Source organism: Mustela nigripes, chromosome 4, assembly GCF_022355385.1.
Source record: "Mustela nigripes isolate SB6536 chromosome 4, MUSNIG.SB6536, whole genome shotgun sequence".
Lineage (NCBI taxonomy): Eukaryota > Metazoa > Chordata > Mammalia > Carnivora > Mustelidae > Mustela > Mustela nigripes.
Window position 1 is genome coordinate 191,398,050 of NC_081560.1, and position 26,627 is coordinate 191,424,676.

A 26,627-nucleotide genomic window follows, 5' to 3' on the forward strand; every position below is an offset into this window, starting at 1 on the left:
GAGGGGCGGGGAGGGGGAAGGAGGGCAGGGCAGGGCAGGGGTGGGGAGGGCCCTGCAGAGCGCTCACAGGCGGTGGGCCGTCCGTGGCAGCACCTGCACGGCCTCGTCCAGCACCTTGAGGCCGCCCTCCCAGTCCCCGCGGTCCGCGTGGCAGTGGAACAGCAGCCCGTAGAGCGCGGCGCGCAGCGTCAGGTCGTCCTCGGCACCTGCGGGAGAGGCGGCTGTGCGGGGGCGGGTGGACTGCCCGGGGCCCACCACCAAGCCCAGTCGGACTCACGGAGCCCCACGGAGCTTCCTCCTCCGGCAGGTGCCTCCCGCGCGCCGCCAGCCCCTGCTGAGCTCGGACTCTGCGCCCCCCACCCGCCCCCAGGTCCTGTGGGGGTCCCTCCTCTGCGGCTCTACAGATCGGGCGGCCGGAGCCGCACCCTTGGGTGTGGAAACGGCCTGCGGAGGGACAGAGACAAAACTGTCCTGTGGACTTGCCACCGCACACCCCAGGGCGTGCCCGAGCTTACGCGCCCCCGGGGTCCCACCTGAGCAGAGGCCCCGCCGTGGGTGCAGAACCCTCGGGGTCTCTGTTTGCAGGGTGGACCCCAGAGCAGACGAAGGCCATGGCCGGGGACACTGCTGGCACCGGCACCCACTGCGTGGGACCTGTGTGCCCCCGAGGCCTCTGCACGGCCAGCGCGGGGCTCTCAGTATGCAGGGTCCCTGTCGCCCACACCCAGCAGCGGGACCCAGACGCCGGTCAGCCTCTGGGACTGGGCCGCAAGGGCTGCTCCTGCCTGTAGTTTCAGGCCTGACGGGCTGGGGGTCCTGCCCTGTGCCCGCCTCTGTTCCATCGGCGCCAGGAGCCCGGGTGCGCTCTGCGGGGAGCCTGTGGGAACTGTCGTGGCTCAGTGCCCCAAAGTCAGTGACACGTGGTCCTACTTTTCGTTCATTATTTTAAATCAAGTTTCTCTCTCCGACAGACCTGAAGTCCTTGGGACCGGAGACGGTCCCCAGCATTTACACTCCCCAGCAAATACTGCCGGATACAAGGATGATGATTTTTCTCCGCAGAATTAGACACGAATTCTTAAATATGGTTTTACCTCCTAGTTCAGTTTGTGTTTTGGTTTGGTTTTGCAAGACGACATCTCCGCCTTGTTGTGCGGAAGTGCAAGACTGTGACGGGCCTGCCGGGTACCCCCTGACCCCAAGGCGTCCGGGACAGGGCCCCTAGTTGGTGTCCTTGTGCACACCATGGGGGGCTCCATGAGGTTGTTGCCCATCACACCCCAAGTGACGAGCCGACACTCCCTGTGGTCTCCGTCCGGATTGAGCAGGCTTCATGCAAGGCTGCCGGAATTATGGCGCAGAGCACTTGCCTCTCCTGTGCCTGTGGCTGTGTCTGTCTTGTGTCTACAAACCTGGGAGAAAGTGACCTTCTGTCATCCCTCCACTGTGGGAGTCCGCCGTGGGCCACTGGTGAAGCAGCAGCACTTTCCCCTTTCCCTGCAGTCGAAACAAGGACATGTATATCCAGGAAGTTGTGACTCCTTCACCGTTTTGAGGTTTATTTGGCTCAGTATCTAATTACAGAAATTGCAACTAAGTTTCTGAAACACTAAGACATAAAAAGCAAAGTCCCATTCACCCAGGAGAAGAAGCTCCCAGTGCCCGGGAGAGCCCTACGCAGAGACCACCCCCAACTCAGACAGCAGCTTCCTCAATGGCATTAAGTGTCCAAACCCATTTTAGAGGCTGAAATCGAAGGGATCAAAAACACATTAGAAAAAGCTTGTTACGAAAGATGCCTGGGTGGCTCAGTCAGTTAAGAGTCTGACTGTCCTGATCTCTGGGTCCTGGGATCGAGCCCCAGCAGGCTCCATGCTCAGCAGGGAGTCTTAGGATTCTCTCTGTCCCTCCGCTGCTTGTGCGCACTCTAAACGAACACAAATGACTTGGAGGAGATGCAAACGCAGCGCTCGGAGGCAAGTTTACAGCTGCAAACGCCGACATGGAAACAGAAGAAAGATGTCAAGTGAACAACCTGACTTTCCACCTGAAGGAACTAGAAAAAGAACAAACTAGACCCAAAGCCAGCAGAAGGCAGGTAGTAATAAAGGCAGGTAGAATAAAGTAATCGACAAAATAGAGGTTGGAAAAATAACAGAGAAAGTCAACGAAAAGATCGAGTAAATTGACAAACCTTTAGCAAGACTAGCAAGGAGAAAAAGAAGACACAAATGACCAAAATCAGGAGCGAGCGCGGGAATTTGAACACCGAACCTGGAGAGATACGAAGCGTTCTAGGAGATCCCTGTGGGCTAGCACGCACCAAGCAACTATTAAGACGGGAAGAAATGGGCACATACCTTGAAACATGCACGTTGCCTACACTGACTCAATAAGAAATGGAAAATCTCAACAAACGTACACAAGTAACAACTGAACCAATAATCAGAAACAACCCAATAAAGAAAAGTCCTGGACCCGATGGCTTGTGGTTGGGTTCTACCAAATGTCTACACAATTGACAATAACCCTCCTCAACTTTTCAAACACCAAAGTGGAAGAAATACTTCCAAACTGATTCTGATACTGAGAGCATTCGAGACAAATACACAGCAAGAAAGATCATAGACCAATACCCATTAGGAATTTAGATGACGGAAACATCCTCAACAAAATTTAGCAAATCAAATCATGACCACGTGGGGTTCACCCCGGGAGGACGAGAGTCTTCCATGTAACATCATCCATGCAACTCATCGCGTTAGTAGAACGCAGGAGGAAAAGGATCACCACGTTCCCCACGCCACGATCACCTCAGCTGATGGAACAAGGCATTGGACAAAATCCAACAGCTTTTCATAAAATCTCAGAAAACTGGGAAAAATGGGAGCATTTCTCAACACATGAAGGATATTTATCAAAACCCCACAGCTGACACTGTGCTCAGTGGTGAGCAACTGAAGCTCCCCCCTGAGACCAGGAACAAGATGAAGATGCTTTCCCTGCTGCTGTTCAAAATTCTACTGGAAATTCCAGCCAGAGTAACAAGACAAGAAAAAGAATAAAAGGTGAAACTCTCTCCTTTCACAGATGATATGATCCTACATATAGAAGAATCCCCAAAAGTTCCCAAGAAAATCATTAGAGCTAATAAATCAATTTAGAAAGCCTGTAGGACACAATATAACAGTCCGTGGTTTCTCTATATATCAGCAACTAACAATCCACAAAGGAAACTAGGAACGTGCTGTGCACTTACTTGTGTCCCCCACCACTACCGCATTCACGTGTAGAAGTCTCCGTCTCCAGTGCGCTGCTATTTGGGGGGTAATTAGGGTTAGATGAGGTCAGGAGGGGCAGGGTCCTTCATAAGACCATAAGATGAGACAGAAGACATCTTGCTCTGTCCCTACATTGCCCCCAGAGGAGGACACAGCAAAAAGGCAGACGGATGCAAGACAGAAGAGGGCCTTCACCAGAACCGGGCCACGCTGGTTCCCTGGTCTCAGAACTCCAGACTCCAGAAGAACATGACACAGACTTCTGTTGGGTAGGCCACCCAGTCATGCACCATGTTGTTAGAGCAGCCAGAGCTAAGACAGAAAGCAAAATCATTTATGCTAGCACCTAAAGGAATTAAATACTTCCAAAGAGGTAAAAGACGTATTTGCCAAAAACGATGAAAACATCCCTGAAAGAAATTAAGGAAGACCTATATGAATGGAAAAACATCCATGTTCATGGATAGAAAGGCTTTCACATGTTCAACCGTACGTATTACCCAAAGTGATCCAAAGAGTCAACACACCCGCCTCAAAGCTCCAACACCGTTTTTAGAAGAAATGGAAAAGCCAATCCTCAAATTCATGTGGAATTGCAGCGAGGCCCCAAGTAGCCACAACAATCTCAAAAAGGAGTAATAAACTTGCAAGGCTCCTAGCTCCTGACTCCGAAATTTGTCACAAAGCTACAGTCGTCAAATCAGTGTGGCCCTGGCATTACGACAGACACACACACCAGTGGAACAGAAGAAAGACCCCAGAAGTAAACTCTTCCGTAAATGCTGAAATGAGTTTTTTTTTTTTTTTTTTTAAGAACGAGGACCACAGCAGGCAGAGAGGCAGGCAGAGAGAGAGGAGGAAGCAGGCTCCCTGCTGAGCAGAGAGCCCGATGCGGGACTCGATCCCAGGACCCTGAGATCATGACCTGAGCGGAAGGCAGAGGCTTAACCTACTGAGCCACCCAGGCGCCCCTGGTGAAATGAGTTTTGACAAGGATGCCAAGATCATTCAATCATTCAACGGAAAAAAAACCACCTTTTCAACAGCTGGTGCTGGGACACGGGACTTTCACACACGATGGAACAAAGCTGTCCCCCTGCTTTACAGCATATACCGAAACAACTCAAGTGGGGGAAAAAACCCTGAACACAAGAGGAGAAGCTATAAAACTCTTAGAAGAAAATACTGGAGAAATTCTCCATGACATTAGATTTGACAATGGCTCCGTGGATGTGACACCAAAACATAGGCAAAAAGAAAAAAAAATTGAATTTCATCAAAACTAAGAACCTCTGTGCATCCAAAGATACCACCAAGGGAGTGAAAAGGCAGTCAAACAAATGGAGAAAAAAATCTGCGAATCTTCTGTGTGACGAGGGATTAATATCCAGAATGTGCAGAGAACTCTTTACAATTCAACAAAAACCAAACCAATTCAAAAAAGGGTAAGGAACTTGAAAAGATGTTTCCCAAAGAAAACATGCAGATAGCGAAGATAAGCACATGAAAGATGCTCTATCCTTAGTGCAAGAGAAACGCAAATCAAAACCACAATGAGGTATAGGGGCCCCTATACCCCTCAGTCAGTTAAACATCTGACTTCGGTTCTGACTTTGGTCCCCGCCAAACCTCCCAGAGCCAGCCTGTCCGCCGGCCTCGGAGGCATCACTGGGCCGGGGACTGCGGGCTCAAGAAGCTCTGTCCATGGGCTCCTGCCTGGTCTGGGCACGGACCTCTGTCTGCCAACGACTTGGACCTGCAGGCCTTCGTTTCGGAAGGATCCCACTGAAAACCGTAGGAGTGTGGCTTTCCTGGCAGACGGGAAAGGTGCTGGAAGCCCTGTGGGGAGCCGAGTCCTAGGGCTGGGAGTCTCCAGGAGGGGCAGAGGACACACGTGGTCAGCAGGCGAGTGGGACAGTCCTCACTGACCTGCACACACCCTCTCAAGCTGGGACTGGGCCCAGCTCTGCCAGCCCGAGGGGCTGGTGGACAGAGGGGCCACACAGGGACAAGGCCGTTACCAAGGCCGCCCACGCTGGTGATGGGGTGGGCATTGGGTCGAGCCAGGCCAGGCCGCCGGCTCTTCTGTGCTTTTCCTCAGCTGTCTGAGGCTCCTGCTCTGTTCCCACCTCCTCCGCGCCTCCCTCCCTCCTGCTGGAGCTTTCTGGGTACGGTCCGTGTTCTCTAGGGGAGGAGGGAGGGGCTGGGATTTCGGAAATGCCCTTGTCCTCCGGGCCTCCCACTCTGCTGGCCTTCATGTTCCCGGTTTCAAGAGCTCCGTGGGGTCTGCCTTTCCTGGGGATCTTGCCCAGCCTTTCTGGGAGAGGCCTGCCCCGCCGTGGCCCCACACAGCACACCTGCTTTTTCGCTTCTGTCTTGTTGATGACGCTGATGATCCGCTGTAGGACGTTCTCAGTTGTCCTCCTGCTGGCTGCGGAGGACAGGAACGGAAGCCAGGTGTTCCAGTAGTGCCTCGCGGCCACCATCACCAGGGCGCTGCTCCTTGCAATGCCCCCAAACCTGAAAGGGAATTCCTGACCTGGCCAGGTGTAAACAGGGATGGACAGTGCAGCAGCAACACGTGAGGCTCCTGGATTTACAGGGGAGGGGGCGTGGTTGGGTGCCGTGAAATAGCCCTCCGTACGGGCGCTCCCTCCCTCCGATGGCCACGTGGCCTGGGGTGACCTGCTCATGCCCAAGTGGGTGGGTGGGGGGGTAGGTGTCACCACGAAGTGTGAGATAACCCTGGCCATGGGGCCACCAAGGGAGAGCCGGCCTCCGCGGCCGTCCCCGAGCATTGTGCCCATCAGTTCGTGGCACTACAGTCGCCGCTCACGGCCCTCGCGCAGCGCGCACCCGACACCACCGGCCCAGAGCACGGCACGGCGTACTTGGCACTCTCTATGAAGGCCTTGGCGGCCGCCAGGCGCAGCTGCTTTCTCCCCTTCAGGTTCTCCATGATGCTCCTGCCCCGGATGCAGGCTGTGGTGCTCAGCATCTCCGCCACCAGTTCAGTCTCGACCCTGGAGACAGAGAAGGGCCTCAAATGCAGGACGGCCTTCAGGGAGACAGGTGCCCGCAGGAAGGCGAACGAGCCCTGAGGGCATCCACAGGAACCTCATGAAAGCCCCTGAGCCACAGCTAACTAGCTGAATCCGGTCAACCCACGGAACCATGGCACAGAATCATGAGTTGGTGTTGAAACGACTCACTCATGTCTCTGGTTTCTAGCTCTTGAAACCGGGAACATGAAGGCCAGCAGTGAGTGAGCCTGTCTGCTGGAACCTGCCCTTGTAGGATGGCCAAGCGCCACCCAGAGTCATGGGCCCTGTCCCGTGTGCCCCAGTGTGTCTGGTCCCAGGGGCCGTCGTCTGTGTGCTGAGAGCCCAGTCCTATACGGTTTCAACTCAAAGCAACGTCAAGAATGCTGTGGGATTCCTTCTTCCTCCAGGTTTCCTATCTTAGCCACACTGTGGGTTGGGCACACACAACACCACGTACACTAAGAGGTCACCCCCTGTCCAGTGCTGGAGGGGAGCAAATCCCTGAAACTCCACTTAGGGGGCACTGGATCTATTCTAAGAGAAATACACTGGCTCCCGGGGAGACTCCCTCCGTGGGCCAGCTGAGTCTGTTTTGGATGTGTCTCTGAAAACAACTTCTAGTTGGGTCTTACTTATTGGATCCGCCGGGATAATCCCTGTGCATTTCACTAGAGTGCTGGCCCGCTTACGTTTAGTGCATACATGGATGTGGTCGGGGTGGAATCTTCCGCTTTGCTTTGCTGTCCTTCCATCCCATATGCTGTTCCTTTCCTCCACTTTTTTGGGTTAACTGAATATTTTCTAGCATTCCATTTTATCTCCTCTATTGGATTTTAGTTATACTTTTAAATTATTTTTAGGGAATTGCTCTAGAGATCACAACATACATCCTTAACCAGGCCAAAGTGTCTACCTTGAATTAACGTCATATCATGTCCCGGGTGGGATCCGAGCTCTGAACAGTGAACGTCTGTGTGCCTCATTCCTGTTGTTTGTGCCATCGTGGTCATGTGTTTCACTTCCACATTTATTAATGATCCCACGATTCAATGTACTTTGTTTTAAACAGGCAAGTGTCCTTTAAAGAACCGGCGAACTGAAGGTGAGGCCTGCGCCCACACATTCACCACTGCGGGTGCCCTCCGGGGCTTCTTGGGCCAACTTTCCGCCTCTCTCGTCTTCCTTTAGCCTGAAGAATTTCTTCTGGCATCTCTTCTAGGAATGGATTATTTTACCTTTAGTTTATCTTAAAACATCTTGATTTTGAGTTCATTTCCTGAAGGCTATTCTTGGACATGGAATTCTAGATTGACTTTTTTTTTTTTTAAAGCACTTAAAGCGTTGGGCAGTCTGCATTCTTTCTGCAGAGAAGTCTGCAGTTTTGACCTTGCTTTCCTGTACGTAGTGCATCTGTTTGCCTTCTGACTCCTTTCTAATGACTTCTCGTCACTTTGGTCTGCAGCAGTCTGACTACAGTGAACACGGTGTGGTTTTCTGTGTGTTGATCCTGCCTGGGGTCATTGCAAGTCTTGGATCTCTGGGTTGATATTTTTAACTGAATTTGAGAAAATGTAAGTTCTGCCTCCCTTTCTTGCCTCTGTCCCAAGACTCCCACTAGGTGTGTGTTGGACCACTTGATTCTGCCCTGCATGCTGCTGACGTGATGTTCATTTTGCTTTTCTGGTTTTTCTCCCTGTGCCTCGGCTTCACCGCTGTGTAGACCTGCCATCAGAGTTACTACCACTTCCTCCTCGGACACTAAGCTTTCCCAGTAATGTTTGCAGAGACTATATTTGTCAGTCCTAGAGTTTCCACTTAGTTCATAACATTTTTCATTTCTTTGTTGAAATTCCCCCCTTGTACACTAGTTTTTCCACTAAAAATATATTCTTATATTTATAATAGTTGTTTTAATTTAGATTTTAAATGTGTTGTCTGCTAATTCCAAAATTTGTGTCATATCTGGGTCTGCTGACTGCTTCTAGTCCATTTTGTAAAGATCTATTTTTATTTCAGAGAAAGTGTGGGCAAGAACAGGGGAGAGGGGCCGAGAGAGACGCAGAGGCGCAGACTTCCCACTGAGCAGGTAGCCCAATGTGGGGCTCAGTCCCCGGCTCTGAAAACCGATGCTTAACCCCACTGAGCCACACAGGCATCTGTTTCTATTCTATTGACTGTGTTTTCTCCTGGTATGGAAGGACATTTTCTCATTTTCCCATGGGTCTAGTAATTTTTTATCTTATGTTGGACACTGAAGGGCTGTACTGTTGAGAGCACTGATGAGCGTGTGGGTGGTGTTGCCTTCCTTGAAAGGAAGGCGGGTTTTCTTCTGACAGGAGGTAATGTAGTGGTGGTTCCAGTTCCGCTTCTCTTCTCAAGATCTGAGGGAGGCTCTTTAGGGCAAGTCTACAGTAGCCCTTATAGCCCTATTCTTAAGGTGTGATCTCGATGAATGCCTGGCAAGATCAGTGAAGCCCCCCTGACCCCTGTTGGCCAATTCCACCATTTCTCTTGATCTTAGAGCCCACATGTCAGTGCCTGTGAGCACGCATGCTCTGTCCAGGAACCTCCTCTCTCACACCACACCCTGCAAATGCCTGCTGCCTGGGCAGCCCCCTGCGCAGATCCCTGTTCCACTCCAGTACGGCTTCTGTCTGGGCTCCACCCTTCGGTGCTGGTTAGGCCAGCGCTGCAGCCCCACCTGGCAGAGAGTGAGTCTGAATGTGGAGCCAGCCCACTTTTGATGTTCCCTCCTGCAAAAATTTCTGCTTTGGACCATCTGTTGTCCAATGCCCAAAATCATTGCTTCGTGTATTTTGTTAAGCCTTACAGTTTTGTCTTGTTTTTTTTTCACAGAGTAAGACTATAACATCCGCTACTATACCATGGCCAGAACTGGTAGAAAAGGGACTTTCAAATTTATATAAAGACCCAACATTGATGATTATGTTGAGTAAAAATGCTGAACAAAGTAGAAATGCCCCAAATATTCTTAGGCTACTTCATTTTAATCTATTTTCTGTCTATTTTAGGGATCCACATGAAATTTCTCATTAGTGTATATTCGTTTACATTGATAGTGTGAATGTGAAAGTTATTCTAGTAATTGAACACTTGGAGGTGAAAATATGAGTTGATTAGCAACTGAAATTTTTCATTAAGAGCTAAAAATTACATTTACTCTTTAATGTAAGTTCTGTTATAAAATTACTCTGTGACCAATCCTACATAAGAGTTTCTTCAAGTAACTAGCAAAATGCAAAAATTAGCACAAAAATTTGAAATATGTGTAAGTAAAACAGATGAGCCATCTGCAGTGCACGCCGTGTGGCCGAGTGTGACCACGGATCCTGCCCAGCCTCAGGGTCCAGTGCTCTGAGTGACCAGCAAGATCACTACAAGTGTGGCACCTGTTGCAGAACCACGGCGCTCCCGGCTCTCTCCAGCCGCCTAGCGCCCAGTACCACGCCCGGACACGGCGAGCACCCCGTGTGCTTGGACAAGCGGTCAGAACCGCGGTCCAACCCAGCGGCTGCGTAGGCAAGTCCACGGGGTGCCGTGACACCAGCCACCGCTAGAGGGCAGCGACGTTCTACAAATGAATTTCTGGAAACGAATTTTTATCTTAGTAAAAGACTTGCCCTTTTAAGAGGAAACTCAATTTAAGAATCACCGATGCAGAATGACAAAGCCAGGGCCCACGTCCTTCATTACCTGGCGGCTCCTCCTGACCAGCCTTCAGCCGGCAGCAAAGGACGTTTTAGCCCCACGGCAGGAGCTCGCCCATACCAACTCCTACAACGTCTCTGCAGTCTCTTTTCAAAACAACTTCTGGATTTCTATCCAGGTGGCACCTGCACATGGCTGGGAAGAAGGGCCTCCTATCTGGCTCCCAGGGCTGCTCCCCGGGGGGAATGACTGCGACATACTTAGCCCTGGCTGCCCGCAGGCAGGTGCAGGTCTCCGGACCCTCGCCTCGCACGGGCCGCCCAGCGGACGGACGCCACGCGTTACCTGTGGAGCTCTGAGAGCCATCCGTGGAAGCTCAAGTCACTCAGACCTCCCCCCTTGCCCTGTTCCCAACTTAGGAGTATTGTTGATTATAGCATGACTTTAATTCCCTACTCATCATCTTTGTACCTTCAGGGCTTGTGACCCTGAGCCGGCGACCCCTGACCTTCTCCAGCAAGGACATTACCACAGCCCTTCTCCTCCCTTCTAGACACTCCCCTGCCTGCTGAAGCGTGTCGTCAGGACTTCTAGTTTTGTATTGTCAGACCCGATAACCACAAAGAGATTTCCTGTGTCAAAATGTTAGTCCTAAAACTAAAATATCAGTGAACACCATGATAACGCAACTGTTTTCCCCCGAGGGTCGGGCTGTGTTTGACTCTTGTCTCTTCTGGAGTTTCCAACTGGCTTTTCCCCCGTTGTATTATTTTCCCGTGACACAACACGTCGGGGCCCCTCCTCACGGCCCTGACTCGCGGGCCGCCTCCGTCCCGCTGCCCTTCACACAGGTGGCTCTCTCAGGGCCAGCACAGCTTGACAACTTTTCTGGGTTGAATCTACTATTGCCAACATCCCACATTTTTCTCTTTTTTTGGTTTATTCCCTTGTTTTTCTGGAGCATCTCCTTCAAGGAACTTTCTAAAAACAGGTGTGGCACATGTATAATCTAGGTCTCTGCCCGTCTAAAAATGGCTTCCATACCCAGACGTGACTGAAAGTTTGGATGAGTTAGAATTCTAGGTTTAAAATTATTTCCATCTAGAAAGCTCCATTTTTCCTCCACCTTCCAGTGATGGGTTCTCAGAAGCCTGCGGCCTTGCTGGGCACTGGCGGTGGTGACTCGGCGTCCACGGGGCCACACGCGAGGGGCTCTCCTCTGCCCCACCCAGGCTCCTTTCTCAAGGGCACTCTGCCCCTGCTCCGGCTCCCAAAGTCAAACTCCCCACATGTCGTCCGGCGTCTGTCACACTTTCTGTGCGTCTGTCCCGTCTCGTGTATTTCCCATGACATTTCCTCCCACTTCTTCCGCCCCGAGTTTGTGCCCGCAGAGCTCGGTCCGGTGCGGCTCCTGTCCCACGGCAGTGCTGTGCCTTACCTCCGAGCGCTGCATCTTCCCGGTGCACCGCGAGGTTTGTCTCCTGTTCTCCTCGGACCATCGTGCGGTCCTGCGTCCCAGTAACTCCCTGTTCACGCCTGTGGCCAGGACGCTGCTGGGGGCTCTCGGGACAGGGCTTCGGCCCACCTGCTGCCGGGTGGGCGCTCCAGGGCCCCGCGTCCCGCAGGCAGCCGCGTTCCCCGTGGAGGCCGCCCAGGAGCCAGGGTGGGCGGAGTCTCCTTGCAGCCCTCAAGCCGCAGGGCCTGAGAACGCCCCTCGGTCCCCATGTCTCTAACCCGTCCCCGCCCTGGCCGCCCCAGGAGCTTCCTGTGTCCCCGTGTGGTCAGAGCTCCTCTTCACGTTGGGTCTCCTGCCTCGACCCGCCCCTTCCCCATGCCAGGCCTCTGCCGCCCCATCTGAGGAGGGCGGGTCCTGGGGGCCCAGGCTGTCCCAACCTTGTCACCACGCTGGGCCACCCCCAGGGAGCGGGTAGAACGGAGTGCGTGCGCCTGTCTTCTGCTTGCGGGGGCAGCGGGTTCTCAGAACGAGAGCTGCCCCCACGACGTCTGATTCTGGTGGAAACTGTGAACTAACCAGGTACGAGGCTCCTAGTCCAATTCAGATGGTTTTCCCAGGACTTTCCAGAATCAGACTTTGTTCCTTGGGCCCAGGCCCTTGGAGTCGCCTCATGGGAGGGGGGCCTCTCCTACCCCCAGCCACCCTGCATTCCTGGAAGTCCCGTCAGTCACCCAGTGCGGCACCCGTCTTGGGGACGCGGCTGACTTCTGGAACTTTCCAGCGCGCCCCTGCTGACAGAGAGGGTGCCGTGCTCACGTCCAAGAGGTGGCGTCCAGTGGTCTCTAGGAGCGTGGGCTTGTAGAGCCAGACGCTGGGGCCCCATCCCAGCTCTGCACCTGCCGGCAGGGCCCGTGAATCGCCCTCGACCTGCCTCCGTTTCTCCCATCAACGTGGGAGCCGTGGTGCCTAGCAGAGAGCTGCCCCAGGGAGGGAGTGAGGCAGTGCCACAGGGTCCTCAGGCGAACCGTGCCGGCCGCCTGCGCTGAGGCCCTGGCCACGGGCTGACCGACGGCGTGGAGACCTCTCGGGTGGCTTTCACCTGTGGCCCCAAACGTGCATCAGGCGTGTCTGAGGAGGGCCGTGGAGTGGCTGACCTTGGGTAGACGCGTCCCCGTCCCCGGGATTTGGCGTGTGGGACAGACCCCCCCCCCCCAAAAAAAAAAAACGGCCTGTGGCAGCGGGCAGCCTGTGACGGCGACGCAGTCCAAGCCTGGGGACACAGAGCTATCTGGCGCGGCTGGGGCCTGGCCTCGGGATGCCAGACCGGCTGCTTGGCCGCCACGAATGTCTTCATACGCTTGGGTCAGTGATTTCATCATTTCCAGGAAAGAGCCTGAAAAGAACCTCAAGGAAACCCGTCCTTGCCTCAGAAACGTCCACCGCGGCAGCCGGCGTGAGGCAGCCTCGCACTCAGGGGGAGGAAGGCCTCCGCGTGCCTGCGGCCGGGGGAGCTGCGGCCGGCGCCAGGCAGGGACCGCGGTCAGCCCGTGGCCTGCTCAGGGGCCAAGTCAGAGCTCCGGGTCCACGGGAGCAGCAGATGAGGCTGGCGAGGGGTGGTGTCTCACTCGGGGACCCCGCCGGCCTTGCTCGTTGGCCCCGCACAGACGTGTGACACGGAGGCTCCACGGGACGTCCCCTGCCCCCCCAGCCGCCGGGAAATGAGCGTCACTGGGACAGTGAGTGGGGTCAGGAGGGCACTCACGGGTCGCAGGCTCGCAGGTGTCTGATGCCCATCTGGGTGGCCTTCTGCGAGCAGAGCATGGTGAGCTCGTGGTCGCGCGCCGCGTGGGCGAAGCACGTGAGCCGCATCAGGGTCTGCAGCTCCACCAGCGGGTCCGACCAGCCGCACTCGGACGCTGTCCTTACCAGCTGCAGGGCAGGGGAAGGCGCATCCGTGAGCGCGGCGACGTGCCCGGCGCCGAGCCCGGAGGAGGCACTTGGGGGAGCTCCCACATGGGCCCGAACCGGGGACCCCACACCCGGGTGTTGAGTGCTGTGGCAAGACGTGGTCACGCCCCAGGACGCCAGTCTGCCCCCTCAGGCGAGGCCCCCTGACCCTGGCTCCATGTTGGAGCCGCAGGTTCCAGTGAACGGCCTCGGGTCAGGGTCTTCCTACCTGGGCCAAGGGGGGCACGGCGAAGTCCATGAGGCCCAGCCCGTTGCAGGAGTACATCTCCAGAGCGACGAGGACCTGCGTCACCGAGTCGATGTCCTCGTTGGGACTCTGGGGGAAGGAAGCATCTTCAGCGCAGGGGTGCCGGGCCACGCCGGGCCACGGCAGCACAGCGGCAATGACCAGAGCCCCCGAAGGGTCTCTCCAAGATCCGTGTTCAGCCGCCAGCAGGCAGAAGGGCTCGGCCGTGGCCCGGGTGTGGCTCCAACTGCCCACCAGCCCAGGGTCCGCGTCTGTGGGAGCAAAGCCTGCCGGCCCCCGCCCCACTCCCACAGTCTCAGGTTCACAGCTCAGGGGGCTCCCTCTGGCCTGGGTGCACCTCCAGGTAAGGCCACAGAACTAAGGAGAAGATGCTGCGGCCCACGGCAGTGACCTCTCTGGGGACAGACCTTCCCAGAGGGCGGGGCTCCTCTACAGGACGAGGGAGCCCTCCCCCACGCGCGCCACTGTCCTGTGGGGGAGATTTCAGCAGGAGGCTCCTACCCTGCAGGGCCGGGCACATGTGGACCAGCCTCTTCAAGCCCCGGGCGCCCCGGACCCCGGCCCGCACCCCGCGGCCGCGGCACCTGCTCGTCCACGCCCAGCCGTGGCCCGACCTGCTGCTGCAGCAGCTGCTTGCCCTTCACCCAGGTGGCGATGAGCTGCTGCTGGGCACTGATGGGCAGCACCTCCTTGGGCACAGGCCCGTCCGTCGGGTTCAGAGCAAACTCGCAGACCTAAAGTGGACGGGTCCTTACTCACGTGGCCTGAACGTGACAGGGAAGCCCGAGCCAAGACCCAAATGATCTAAAGACAAGTGGACGCGGCTCCCAGTCAGGCCACACCGGTGGCTAAAGCAGATGCCAGTCCCGACGCCGGCGGCCCCAGCCCCTCCCCCCGGGGGCCCGGAGCGTCCCCAGAACTTCCAGGGCTCTGCGTGTTCCCCCTTGCCCGCGCCCCGTGTCCAGCTCCTAGCTGCTCCGCCACCCGTCCCCTCCGCTAACGGGGTGCGGGTCCCCCGGCCTCGCGCGGGGTGCTTCTACCTCCACGGCGGTCCTGACTTCAGAGCTGGCCACCGAGTCCAGTGGGGCGTGAAACAGGTTGGAGCGTACGGGTCTCTTCGATTTTTCTGGCACGTGGGCTGGAATCCACTTAATGATCAAGCCTCGGGCCAGCGTGTTACAGAGCATGGCCAGCACGGTGGGGTATCTGGAAAGCAACGTGCCGGTGGTGAGGGTGCGGCCGCTCGCACAGAGGCAGACGCGGGGCCTCCGGAGTCCCGGTCTCCCTCTCACGGGACCCGACGACAGGCGCTCATGGTTCCAGCCCTAGGCCATGGGGCAGTTCTCAGACCTTCCAGGGGACACTGGCTATGACGAGGGCCACACGAGGACACTTCAGTCCCCCACCGCAGGTCTTCGCACTGAGAGGGGCCCCCCATGTCAGGTGGGTGGGCTCCTCAGGGCCGGGACATCTGTCCATCCAGCCCAGTAGTGGCTGAAGTTAGAATTGTTGAAATGGCCTCCCCGTGCCAGGAATCAGGGACTCAAAGTCTGCTCCCCGTCCACAACAGCGATCTGCGGGAGCGCGGCCCAGAGGGGAGAGGCGGGTGTCCACGGGGTCCCAGTGGGCGCTCGAGTCGGAGGGGCGTCCCAGGGCCCGCTGAGCAGCCCTGGGTTTCAGGGTCCACTGAGACCCTGAGACAAGTAACAAATATTTTTTTTGTCACGTACAAAAATCCACACACGCTGCCGCATCCCGACCCATGGCACCGTCTCTACCTCAGCCTCCGATGCGAAACTCTGACGTCTTATTGCTTCGACCAAAAGCCAAACCAGCAACAAGAAAAGAGCGTTCGGAAGCATCATCCCTGTCGGAAAACTCTGACCAGACCTGACGCTTTCCGATGCCTCGTTTTAGCTCCTCGTTCACGTCCAGCGGGACAAGAACTCACGGGCACACATCCTACCCCTCTCCGACCCGCTCCAAAACCAGCACGAGACTCCCAGATGGGGTTGCTCTTTCCGTCTGTTCTCCAAGGGGACTCGGGTCTCAGCAAATGTTCCTTAAAACCCTTCAGTTTGGAAAACAGTGAGGCGGGTGGGATTCTGCACGGGGTTCTGTGGGGGCAGGGCTGAGCCTCTACTCGGGATGTGCAGCTTGGAGTCAGAGCCTGTGGAGGCTGGAGCAGCCCTCGGGTTTCCCCGCGTCCCCATCACCGCCACACACCAGCCAACCGCAGCCCCGCCGCTCACTGGAAGGACGGGTCTCGGGGCACCCGCCCCACAACAGACTCATGTGTGACCCCACAGTTGCCAGGCCTGAATCGAAGTCTCGGGGCATCAGGAGGGAGACAGCCCTGGAGGTCAGGAGTACACGAAGCATCCACGGGCCACACCTACCTGCTGTGGCCCGTGGCCTTGACAATGCTCAGGAGGTGGTCCAAGGTGTCCACGAGCTCCCTCTGCCGCCCGGCCACAATGAGGTGGTAGTTGTGGTTCAGGACGTAGACCACCGCGTTCTGCACGATCCAGCCCTCCTGGAGCTCTCGTCCGATCTCGGCAGACCGCAGCCAGCTGTTCATGGCGCTCTGCGACAGACCCTCAATCCAGGTCCTGTGGACAGCACACCCCGCCGAGCCTTTGCTCAGACGGGCGTCACAGACGCAAACACGACACCTGCTGACGGCCCAGCTCTCCGCAGCATCTGGGGTCACAAAGGTGCCCCTGCCGGGGCTGCCTGCTGGAGCCCGCCGTGTTCCCTCCCGGGGCACAGCCCTGCCCAGCATATCCCGTCCCCCAGCTGGACGTCCTCCCTCGGCGCCGAGTTCCCAAATCACACCCCTACTCTGCCTCAAACCTCCGTCCGGGCCACCAGCTGCCCCTCGCCCTCTGCGGGACAGCCCGTTCTCTAGGACCTGTGGTCCCAGCGCCTTAGGGTAAGGGGCCCAATGGCAAGTATCCCAGGCTTTGTGAGCCGTGGGAGTCTCTGTTGCCCATTTTTCTCTAGTTAACTTCACAGACTTCTAATATGTCAAAAGCACTCAGCACGTAGGCTGTACAGAAGCATTCGTGGGTCGGGCGTGGCTGGGCCGTGGCTTACGGAGCCTCGTCCAGCACAGGCAGGCCCTTGCCGCGTGGCAGCTGGCACCCGGGGATGGGGCCCTGGGCTCTGCTCCGTGGGACCCCCCGAGGACTGAGGCAAAGACGCCGTCCACGTAACAAACACCAAGACAAACGTTCCGAGCGCTGAACGCGGGGGCCGCCCCCCACAGGAGCCGTTCACTGCGTGGAACCCGCAGGGGAGAGGCTCACCGGCCCCCTCAGTGAGGGAGAATGGCCGCGGCTCCGAGATGCGTGGATGCCCACTCGGTACCACGTTCTCTTGCAGGAATACTCAGCTTTAGACTAAACATGATTAAAACCCACCACCGCGAGACCAGCACTGCGAGCTATGAGTGCTTCCGTGGCGGTGGCTCACGTGGCACGTCTTCCGGGCTGTTGTACACAAAGTGCTCCTTCCTGTCCACGCGCACCATGACTGAGCCCAGACGCCGTGGGCAGAGCTGACCACGGCTCCTCCCGTGAGTTCCTCCCCGTCTCTGGTAACACACTAACTGGGAGGAGCCACGTGTGTCACACGCGAAACAAGCCACGGCCCTGGTCTGGGGACAGACACCCCAAGTCTGGGCCCTGTTGTCCCCGGCCACCCAGCCCGTGCTCCGTGGCCAAGCCGTGCCCAAATCTGCGGGGGTCGCCTGGGCCCCGTCGGGCCACCTACTGGTACGTGATCCACTGTGCATTGTCCTCCGGGGACTCGACCGTGTAGCCGGCGGAGTGCTGGCTCAGGTCCTCCGGGGGGCGGGGACGGTTGTTCAGCTCCACACCCTCGGAGCGCAGCAAGTGCACCGTGGCCTGCGAAGGAAGCGTGCAGCACGAGCGGTCACAGGCGCGGGCACCGGGCGCGGGGTGGGGTGCACAGTCAGGCCTGAGGGGGGCAGGCCCTGTGACGAACCTGTGGTCTTCCAGAGGGTCCTCCCCACCCGCCATCTGCCCCACGTCCCCCATGCATACGGCGGCTCAGGAAGAGGAGACCCCGTTCTCGGGCCATCGTCCCGGCCCCGCCATCCCTCGGACCCCGTCACCGCACGAGTGAGCACAGACACCGGCGGCTGCCAAGGGCACCGGCACAGGCGGAGGGGCCGCACACGGGGCTGGGGCGGGACAGTCCTGGACCGGCTGCCAGTTCCCTGCACCGGGCTCTGCCCCAGGTGTCACCGTGTCCCCGGCTCACGGCCCAGACACGATCTCCAGTGAGGGCTCTAGCCACGTCCCCCACTGACCCCAAGACACACAGGCCAAGGTGGTCCCGAGAACAATGATGTGACGAGACGTCACTGGGGACGCCGCCCTGGGAGGAGGGGCAGGTGCGATGGAGACCGCGGCCCCGGCCTGGCGCCGACCCAGGGGTCTGCGTGTGCTCACTGCGGAACGCGCCGGTGAACCCCAGAGGGGCCAGCCCCGCTCCAGTGCGAGCAAAGGGAACGCACAGCTCACTCAGAGCGCCCGTTGAGGGGATGCCCCGAGAGCCCAGCCGTCGCCCCCGTGCCTGCGAAACGGCTGCAGACGCAAAAAGGGCTTCCACGGAAGGACGTGGATTGACACAAGATCGTGACCCATCTGTGAACCCGGGGAGGCATCCCTCCTCTGCATGGCGCTTCAGGAGCCGGTCAGGGTGGGGGGGTTGAGTGCGCACCCCGAGCCACGGGGCAGGGGCGCACCTCCGCGCTGATGAAGCCCACTTCCGCAAACGTGCGCAGCAGGCTGGGGCTCGTCTGCCTCTGCAGGGTGACCTCGGACGGGCCCCAGGCGTCCTGGGCCGGGCTGTCTCCTCCCCTCTTCTTCTTCCCTGAGGGAGAGCGCGACGCTGGAGCTCTGGTCGCACATGCGCGTCTTCACTAGCAAACAACACACAGGGATTCCCAGCCGGGAAGGGGCCGGAGGAAACCCCCTGTGGGCGGGCCCCGGGGAGGGGGTGGGAAAGCCCCCCCCCACCCCCCCCCCCCCGACAACGCGTTCCTGGTCTGGCTCACACAGTCTAGCCTCTCGAGAAGCCTCGCCCCCCAAGCCTGCGGCACCCATGTCCCTGACCATGTGGGACCCCTGGTACGTCCCTGGGTCCCAAGTGTCCCCTCGACCAGAGCTGCTGCAGGGAGCCGCCCCCACAGTCCCAAGAAGCCCCCCGGCCCACGCTCGGCCGACGGGTCCCCGTGAGCTGGGGTCCAGCATGGGCGCACGACCTGGACCCAGCCTCTTGCGGGAGCCAGACAGCCCCTGTCTGCGTGCGGACAGCCCCGCAGCCACTGCCCGTGGCTCCGAGGCACCGGGCCCGGGTACCTTTCTTCAGCCGCGCCAGCCTCTTCACCTTCACGTTGTCGTACAGGAGGCAGAAGCGGCTCGCCGCCCGGCACACGTCCCACACGCCTTGCTTCCGGGACACTTTGGCGAGCTCGGCCCAGATCTGGATTCTGCTCACCAGACGGGAGGTGGTGGACAGGTGAGCAGGGGGCGACATTAGGAACCCCCAGCGTGGGGGCGCCCGGTGGATCACGGTGGGGCGGCGGGAGCCCACGTGCTTCCCTCAGGACCACCCGGCCCACGGACGCGTCCCGGCCCACGGATGCGTCCCGACAGCCCGGCCCAGCCGGCGCCCGGGGCCCGCGCCACGTCACCCACCTCTCCTTGTCGTTCTCGGCCCCCAGACGCCGCAGGTGCCCGGCGGCTTTGTCCACGCTGACCATGTGGTGCCGCGCCTTCGCAAACAGGTAGGTGAAGCGGCCCCTGACTTTCCCCATGGACACTGAGGGTAGACGTGGAGATGCCAGGCTCACATGGCAATGTTCGGGGCCACAGGACTGGGAGGCGCCGTGTCTCTGTCCCGGGGACCCTGCGCCGTGAGCACAGCCACCGTGCCCGGCAGCTTGGGCTCCGCGGTCTGGGGGCCTCTCCCACACGGCGGCCCCTGCCCAACAACCCCCTCACCCCGCGGTCCGCTGGGTGGTGGACCGTGCCCAGTGGCACGTGCTGCCCCCTCGCAGCCGACACACCAGCCGCCGGCAGCCGGCCCTAGGAGCCCCTTGAAGGCCTCACCGGGCTGGGCCGTGAGGCCCTCTTCGGCTGGGAGGCCGGCGGCACGCTGGTTCATCGGAGCGGTCGGGACCGCCAACACAGCCCCACACTGGCCAGGGCAAGGTGGAAACCCAAGGTGGCACCACCAGGCCCCGGAGAAGCCTGAGGCCGACAGAGGCCACGTCCCAGAGCAGTCCGCTCCCCAGCGCTGGGGCATGCCGGCCGGCGAGGGCAGAGCCATGGGTGGGCTCCCCAGTCAGGCACGAACCTGCCGTCCACAGGCTGCGATGCGCTGGGCACGTCCGTGATGTGGGCAGAACTGTGCCCCAGAAAGGTACAATGAAGCCCTAACCCCAGGACCCTAGTGACCTTACTTGTGTCTTTATGGGGGCAATCCAGTTCAAACGAGATCGTGAGGCAGGCCCTAATCTGTTACGACAGATGTCCTTAAAAGGGAGGAACTCTGGAGCCAGAGAAGCAGGCACAGAGGAAAGATGGTGTGAAGACACGGGGAAGACTCTGTCAGCCGAAGGGGCTGAAGCCACCCTCCGCCCAGCCCCGGGGGGAGCTCCTAGCCCTGCCGACCCCTCATCAGGAGCCCCGGCCTCCAGCGCACGATGGTCAGTCCTGCCGTGAACAAGGTCCTGGGGGACAGTGGCCGAGCTGAGACCCAGACTGCACGCATGTCAAGGCCGGGACGGGCGGGTTCAGACCTTGGGCGGGCGCAGTCTGGTCCCCAGGTGCCGGGCTGGGGGTCAGCCTGCGGACGCAGGAGGCTCAGGGCGGCTCCTGAGCAGAAACACGCTGGGCTCCAGGGGCGAGGCAGCGCATACCTTTGGCCTCATTCTCGCTGTCGAGCACAATTTGGAAGGTGTCAGGGGCCAGCGCCAGGCCCGCGTTCACCAGGAGAGCTCGCTTCTTCCTGACGCTGTCTTTGGGGACAGCCTTCTTCGCCTGCAGCAGGAAGACACGGTGTGACGCGCGGGCTACTACATCACCTAAACGGACCCTGTCCCGGGCTGCTCGGCCAGCCCTATCCCTGGGCAGCCTCACGGAGCCCGGGTCGGCACCTGCTCAATGGCCATGATGGCCTTGTCCTCGGCACGCTCGGGGGACTGGTAGAGCATGGTGCATAGGCGCAGCCGGTTCAAGGCCCTGGTGAGCTTGTCCTGGTAGAGGCCGAGGCTGTCCAGGAGCACGGCCTTCTGCAGGTGCTGGATGGCCGGCTCCAGCCGGTCCTCGTCCTCCTCAATGTGCGCCATCTCCATGTGCACTTGGCAGCGGAGCAGGACCATGAGGCTGGGGAGGACAGCACGGTGTGACGCAGGCCTGGGCACGCGGACCTGCCGTAAGAACCCCCCCGGAGCCTGGGCTTCCCAGCGTGCTTCGGCTCCCGCCGGCTTTGCCTGGAGGCCTCGATCGGGGACAGGCAGGGAGGCCCCTGCAGGGCAGCTGTAGCACCTGGGCTCCGGGGCTGAGGAGCAGGTCAGTGGACGGGGAACCGTGCGGTGGGACCTGCTGGGTAGGGGCTTAGCAGACACGGGAGGCTCGCGACGCTGCTGCTACGGCTACCGCCTCTGGCCGTCAGAACCGTCCCACATGCGTGCCCGCTGCTGCCCGCTGCTGCCCGCTGCCCGCAACAGAAGACTGCCATTTGCCCCCCGGGATGGGGCCTGCTCTGGTCTCAGCAGCTCAGGGACACCCCCCAAGGGGCCTGCCCCCTGCCTGGCTGCTGCTCCGGCTGCTTCCTCTGCCGGTGTCTGCACGTGTCACGGAAGTGTCCTCAGAGCTTTTCCATCAATAAGAGGCAGAGACCAACACCACAGCCACTGCCCAGGGACACCAGCATCAACAAATCCAACAGATTCGGCTGAACACAGGCACTGCAGGACCCGTGAGCTGACAGTGCAGACAGAGGTGTGAATGCCACGTGATACGGCTGTGACCTTGGGGACACGGAGGCAAGGAATGCCTGTGGCTTCACCCACGCCCATGAGGGGTCCCTGGTTGGTGCCACACTGAGGTCCCTGCTCTTCCTCAGGGAACCAGGCTGTGCAGACCCTGCCCAGAATGTGCCACAGTTTGGGGCAGGCCCTGCCCTGAATCCTGCTCCTTTGGGCAGTGGGAGACCCGGCCAGGGCTGACCAAGCTGGGGCGCCGACTGAGGCCGACAGCACACACACAGCACGGGGCGCTGCACAGAGGGACGGTCAGGAACAGTCTGGCAGAGCACGGGGCCAAGGAGGTGCCATCGCAGCGCAGCCTGGGCAGCTGCAGCCACAGGCGGGATGGGGTGAGGGGCTCCGTGGGGCCGGAGACCGGACGTGCAGCAGCCTGTGTGTGGATACGGCCAGGGCCAGGCATTGGGTTTGCCAGATAAATCCTTCAATGCAGATATTAAAATGCAAATATAAATGTATTGTAAAAACCTGAAGGCAGATGACATTAGGGACGGAACAGATACGGACTCTCCGGAGAGGAGAACCCGCAGGAACCGAGACACCAGAGCTCAAAACAGGGACATGCGACATTGGAAAGCTCCTGCTGGCGCCACAGCAGGCTGCAACTGAGCCAGCCACAGCCTAGACATCATGCCTCGGAGGGACAGACTAAAGTCGGCTTTTAAAATGAGCAGAGGCTTGGGACTTGGGGGCCGTGTCCAGGGCACGTGCGAAGCTCGAGTCCCAGGAGGCAGAGAGAACAGATGGTAACAGCTGATGTTCCTGGTGAGAGGCCCGGGCCCGCGTCTGCACATCTCAGCAGACCCAACGAGGAGCGTTGAAGGCTCCAAGGGTACCGCAGTCAGAACTCCGAAAACAGAAAGGAGCAGAGGCACGTACGGCGAAGGGCCCGACCCCCCTGAAAACAGTGCGCATTTTTATCAGGAATCCGGATGGTCAGAAGAACTACAACAGCCTTGCCAAGGTGTTTAAAGAAGAAAATACCTGGAAACCCAGAACCCAACAGCCAGCGACGACAGTCTTCCAAGCGGAGAGTGAGGGAGGGTCCGTCGCCAGCAGGGAGGTCTTCGGGTTGAAACAAAGCACGTGGGACCCAGGATGTGCGGGAAGGAAAGAGCCGGTGGGATCAGCGCAGTAGGTAAACGTGAGAAACTGCCGCTTCCTCTGTAATTTTCTTAACACCAACCAACCAAGCAAACAAACAAACAAATCCACGGGCTGCGAGACAGATGGCAGCTCCGCGAGGGAGGGAGATCTGTTCATGCCGGAGCCACATCGCGCTGCGTCCAGACGTGAAACCCACGAGCAGGACGCGCACAGGCAGCGGGTGTGGACGCGGGGAGGACGCCGCAGAGCTCTACGGTCGGGACGCGGGCAGGGGTGCGCGAGCGGCCCGCACGGACCCGGCTGCCCGAGGACCCGCATTGCCGGCCCTTGAGCAGCCCTGCGCCCTGGGAGGGAGGGTGGAGAAACGAGCCAGCGGGGCAAGTGGAGCCGATTCTAAAAATTAACCTCAAGGAAGGCGGGGAAGGAGCAGCCAGAAGCCGAAGGGACGCGCAGAAAGAAATGAGGTCAAGATACGCTCAATGCGGCACCAAACGCAGAGCGGCTGGAGCTCCAGGCACCACAGATGGTCCCAGCAGATGAAAGAAAGACAGGTGGACGCAGCCCACCGGACGCCTCGCTGCCCGCCGGACGCCTCGCAGCCCGCCGGACGCCTCGCTGCCCGCCGGACGCCTCGCAGCCCGCCGGACGCCTCGCTGCCCGCCGGACACCTCGCAGCCCAGAACAGCGTCCCCGCGCCTCTTCTCCCTGCTTTACTACCTTCCCAGCACTTAACACAGCCGCCTGCTGAAACAGGGGGTGCCGGTGCGGGTGCCGGTGCTCGGCTGTACACCCCGCAGCACGTCTCCAGGCCCAGTGCCGTGCCCGGCCCAGGGCAGCGGCTCAGCAAGTACGTGACAAATGTGTCCAACCCAGTGTGGACCGCAGACTTGGAGTCCCTCACCTTGGCACTGACCCGTTGGTGCCCACACACCACATCATGCCCCTGGTGTCATGGCCAGCGGGCACCACACCATGGCTGTGGCAGGCTCTTCCATCAGAGCCCGTGGAGCAGAGTCAACAGGGCACCGGCACTGGTCTACGGAGGAGGTCGGACCTGCCCTGAATCCTGCCGTCGGCGTGTGGCCGCGGGCAGTCAGAGCCTCGGTGCCGGGACGCGGGCTGGCCCTAACTTTGTGTCAGCCAGTGGGGAGGGCCACCCTGTCCTGCCCAGGGCACACTCGTGACCCCGTCACCACCGGCCAAGCCCTTTCTGATGTAGGTAGAGTTTCCTGCTGGCACCACTTTTGGGGGACATGAGCCAGACCTCAGCTTCCTCCCCGTGTTGAGGGATCCGCCCCAGGCCTCCCCACACGAGCACCCACCTCTTGGGGGCACAGACTACCTGTCCGCCTTCTCCAGGGCATCGGCGACGTTGCTCAGTGGCTTCCGCAGCTGGCGCCGCAGGTTGTGCTGCAGCAGAGGGAGACACGTGTTCCACTGCGTAGCACACACCACGTGGATGGGCCCAGGCTCGCCCAGGCGCACGGCTTGCTGCAGGGCCACGTCGAGCCTCTGTACTATGCTCAGCTGCATCTGCATGAGACACATGGGTCGCCTGTGCGGACCGGAGGCAAACCCCGCGCCCCACCCAGGGAGCTGGAGGCTCAGGTGGCTGCGGGGGCCAGGGCCTGTGTCACCAGCCCTACAAGGGGCTGCTTGTCTGTAAGACACTTCCCTGAAAGGCCGGGAATGGGCCCCGCACACCCACACAGTGCTTCTCTCGCACGAGCTGCTTCCATCCAAGGGTGTGTACTTCTCGAGCTGGTACCGTGACCACAGTGGCCTGTGGCCGGCTCCATCTACGATCCAGAGACCCCCTCCTCTGTCCTGTGCTACGTGCGCCCTTCCCACCAGACAGGCTCTGGTCTCACATCTGAGGATGTGGGGAGCCGGCTTACGGCCCACGCTTCCTCAGAGCCCCCTGGGGCTGCCCGCTGACCCGAAGCTTGGTCCCATGGCCTCTGGCTACTGGCAGCCTCAGGGCCTCCCCTCACTCTGCCTCCCGAGCTGGCAGCCGATGCGCCCTGACCGGTGCCAGTGGGCAGCAGCAGAGGGACTGAGCTTGACACAGCGCCCGCTGCAGCCCCTCGGGCCACCCATGCTGCTGCAGCCCGTGGCCAGACGTGGGGCCGGGATGCTCAGGAAACCATGCCCGACGCTGCCCTGGTTAGGCTCCTGCCAGGTGCCAGGTGGGCTCAGGGCTAGAGAAGCCCATGAGCAAGTCCAAGAGGAACACGGACATCCACCAGGCAGCAGTGAAGGCGCGGAGCCTGCTGCAGGTGCGGGGGACAGAGCCCCGCGGCCGGCTGCTGCTCTCTGGCTGGAAGGTTCTCTGGGGCACCCCGAGCAAACCCTAGGAGCTCCCGCCTCAGCCATCACTACTCGGTGCCAACCGTTTGCTTTTCCTTTTAAGCTGCCAAATTCTCATTAACGAGTAGTCTAAAACAATCTCTGGATTCCTTTCCTGGCCGGGGCTGCTGGTCCAAACCTACTGTGTTAAACAGCAGATGCCCTTGTGTCCCCACGATCCGAGGGGCCGGCAGCTTCCAGGAAATGCACAAACTGCTGAGTGATGCCGTCTCCTGTTCAGGGATTTACCTCGACGGCTGTGCGGACGTAGACTTTAAGTTTACTTTCGAGACTCGAAGCTTCCAGTTCACACTCCAGGCACTCGATTTCAATCAGCTTCCCAGGATCCTGCAGGACACACACAGTCTCTGCATATACGGGAGATTTTTAAAGGAAGCAATCACACACGTTCATCAACCTCAAAGACCATTTTAAAATACTACTAATGTACTAGGTAGAAATTCAACAACAAAAACAAGAGAATACAAAGACATATAACAAAAACTTTAAATATTCCCCCAAAATGCAAAGCTTTTTTTTTTTTTTTTTAAGGTTTTATTTATTTATCTGACAGACAGAGACACAGCAAGAGACGGAACACAAGAGAGGGGAGTAGGCTTCGCTGCGGGGGTCGATCCCAGGACCCTGAGACCACGATCTGAACTGAAGGCAGAGACTTGATGACTGAGCCACCCAGGTGCCCCCAAATGCAAAGCTTTAAGTGAGAAAGCAAAAATTCTTGATACTTTTTTAATTGTGGGGAAAAAAAGATAATTTCACTGGACCTTGAATTTTTACATAATTACACCAACTTCAGATAAATGCTTATAACCCTTGGCAAACACGTTTTCTTTCACTTACTCCCTGCGGGGTTGGGATGAGAGCATCCTGCTTGGCAGGGCCGAGGCGTGGGCAGTAGGAACCCAGGGTTTGTCTCGCGGGCCTCACTTTGCTTCTACGAAACTGCTAAGCTCTTCCAAAGGCGCTGTGCCATTCTGCATTCCCGCTGGCCCGAGAGCTGCGGCGTCCCCACATCCTCTCCACGCCGAGTGGGGTCGGTCTGTGCGTGCAGCCATCTAGGACGTGTGTCGCCGTGAGTCAGTCCAGAGCGCACACGGGTCTCCGCCTCGGTTCCCAGCACAGCGCTCCTGAAACGCTTGTGATGCTCTAAGTGTTAGAGCACTGGGGGCATCTTTCCTTCCATAGACTGGGGGCTGGTCCCACAAGGGCCAAGCCCTGACGACAAGCTGGGGGCTCTCAGCCCCACCCCCGCCCTCCAGAAATGCATCGCTAATTGGATCGTGCCTATGTGAGGAAACCCCCGTAAAATCCCAATAGTACAGGGTCCAGGGCGCCTCCAGGTTGGCAAACACGTCCACATACTGGGAGGGCGGCCCACCCGGCTCCACGAGGACAGAAG

At 58.9% G+C, this 26,627-nt stretch overlaps 1 protein-coding gene across 3 annotated transcripts in view; it reads right to left on the minus strand.

Moving 5' to 3' along the window:
- Nucleotides 1-26,627, minus strand: part of CFAP46 (cilia and flagella associated protein 46) — an 88,539-nt gene that overhangs the window by 42,522 nt on the left and 19,390 nt on the right. For all 3 annotated transcript variants that reach the window (XM_059398885.1, XM_059398886.1, XM_059398888.1), the window contains exons 10-26: nt 25,457-25,555; nt 24,201-24,391; nt 20,861-21,089; nt 20,624-20,744; nt 19,398-19,521; nt 19,059-19,189; nt 18,443-18,570; nt 17,443-17,576; nt 16,065-16,277; nt 14,706-14,871; nt 14,250-14,399; nt 13,627-13,734; nt 13,213-13,379; nt 6,173-6,304; nt 5,639-5,801; nt 1,413-1,497; nt 68-206 (exon numbers count right to left, since the gene is read on the minus strand). In XM_059398885.1, coding sequence (XP_059254868.1) covers nt 68-206; nt 1,413-1,497; nt 5,639-5,801; nt 6,173-6,304; nt 13,213-13,379; nt 13,627-13,734; nt 14,250-14,399; nt 14,706-14,871; nt 16,065-16,277; nt 17,443-17,576; nt 18,443-18,570; nt 19,059-19,189; nt 19,398-19,521; nt 20,624-20,744; nt 20,861-21,089; nt 24,201-24,391; nt 25,457-25,555 — 2,480 coding nt within the window. The remainder of the gene's footprint in view (nt 1-67; nt 207-1,412; nt 1,498-5,638; nt 5,802-6,172; nt 6,305-13,212; nt 13,380-13,626; nt 13,735-14,249; nt 14,400-14,705; nt 14,872-16,064; nt 16,278-17,442; nt 17,577-18,442; nt 18,571-19,058; nt 19,190-19,397; nt 19,522-20,623; nt 20,745-20,860; nt 21,090-24,200; nt 24,392-25,456; nt 25,556-26,627) is intronic.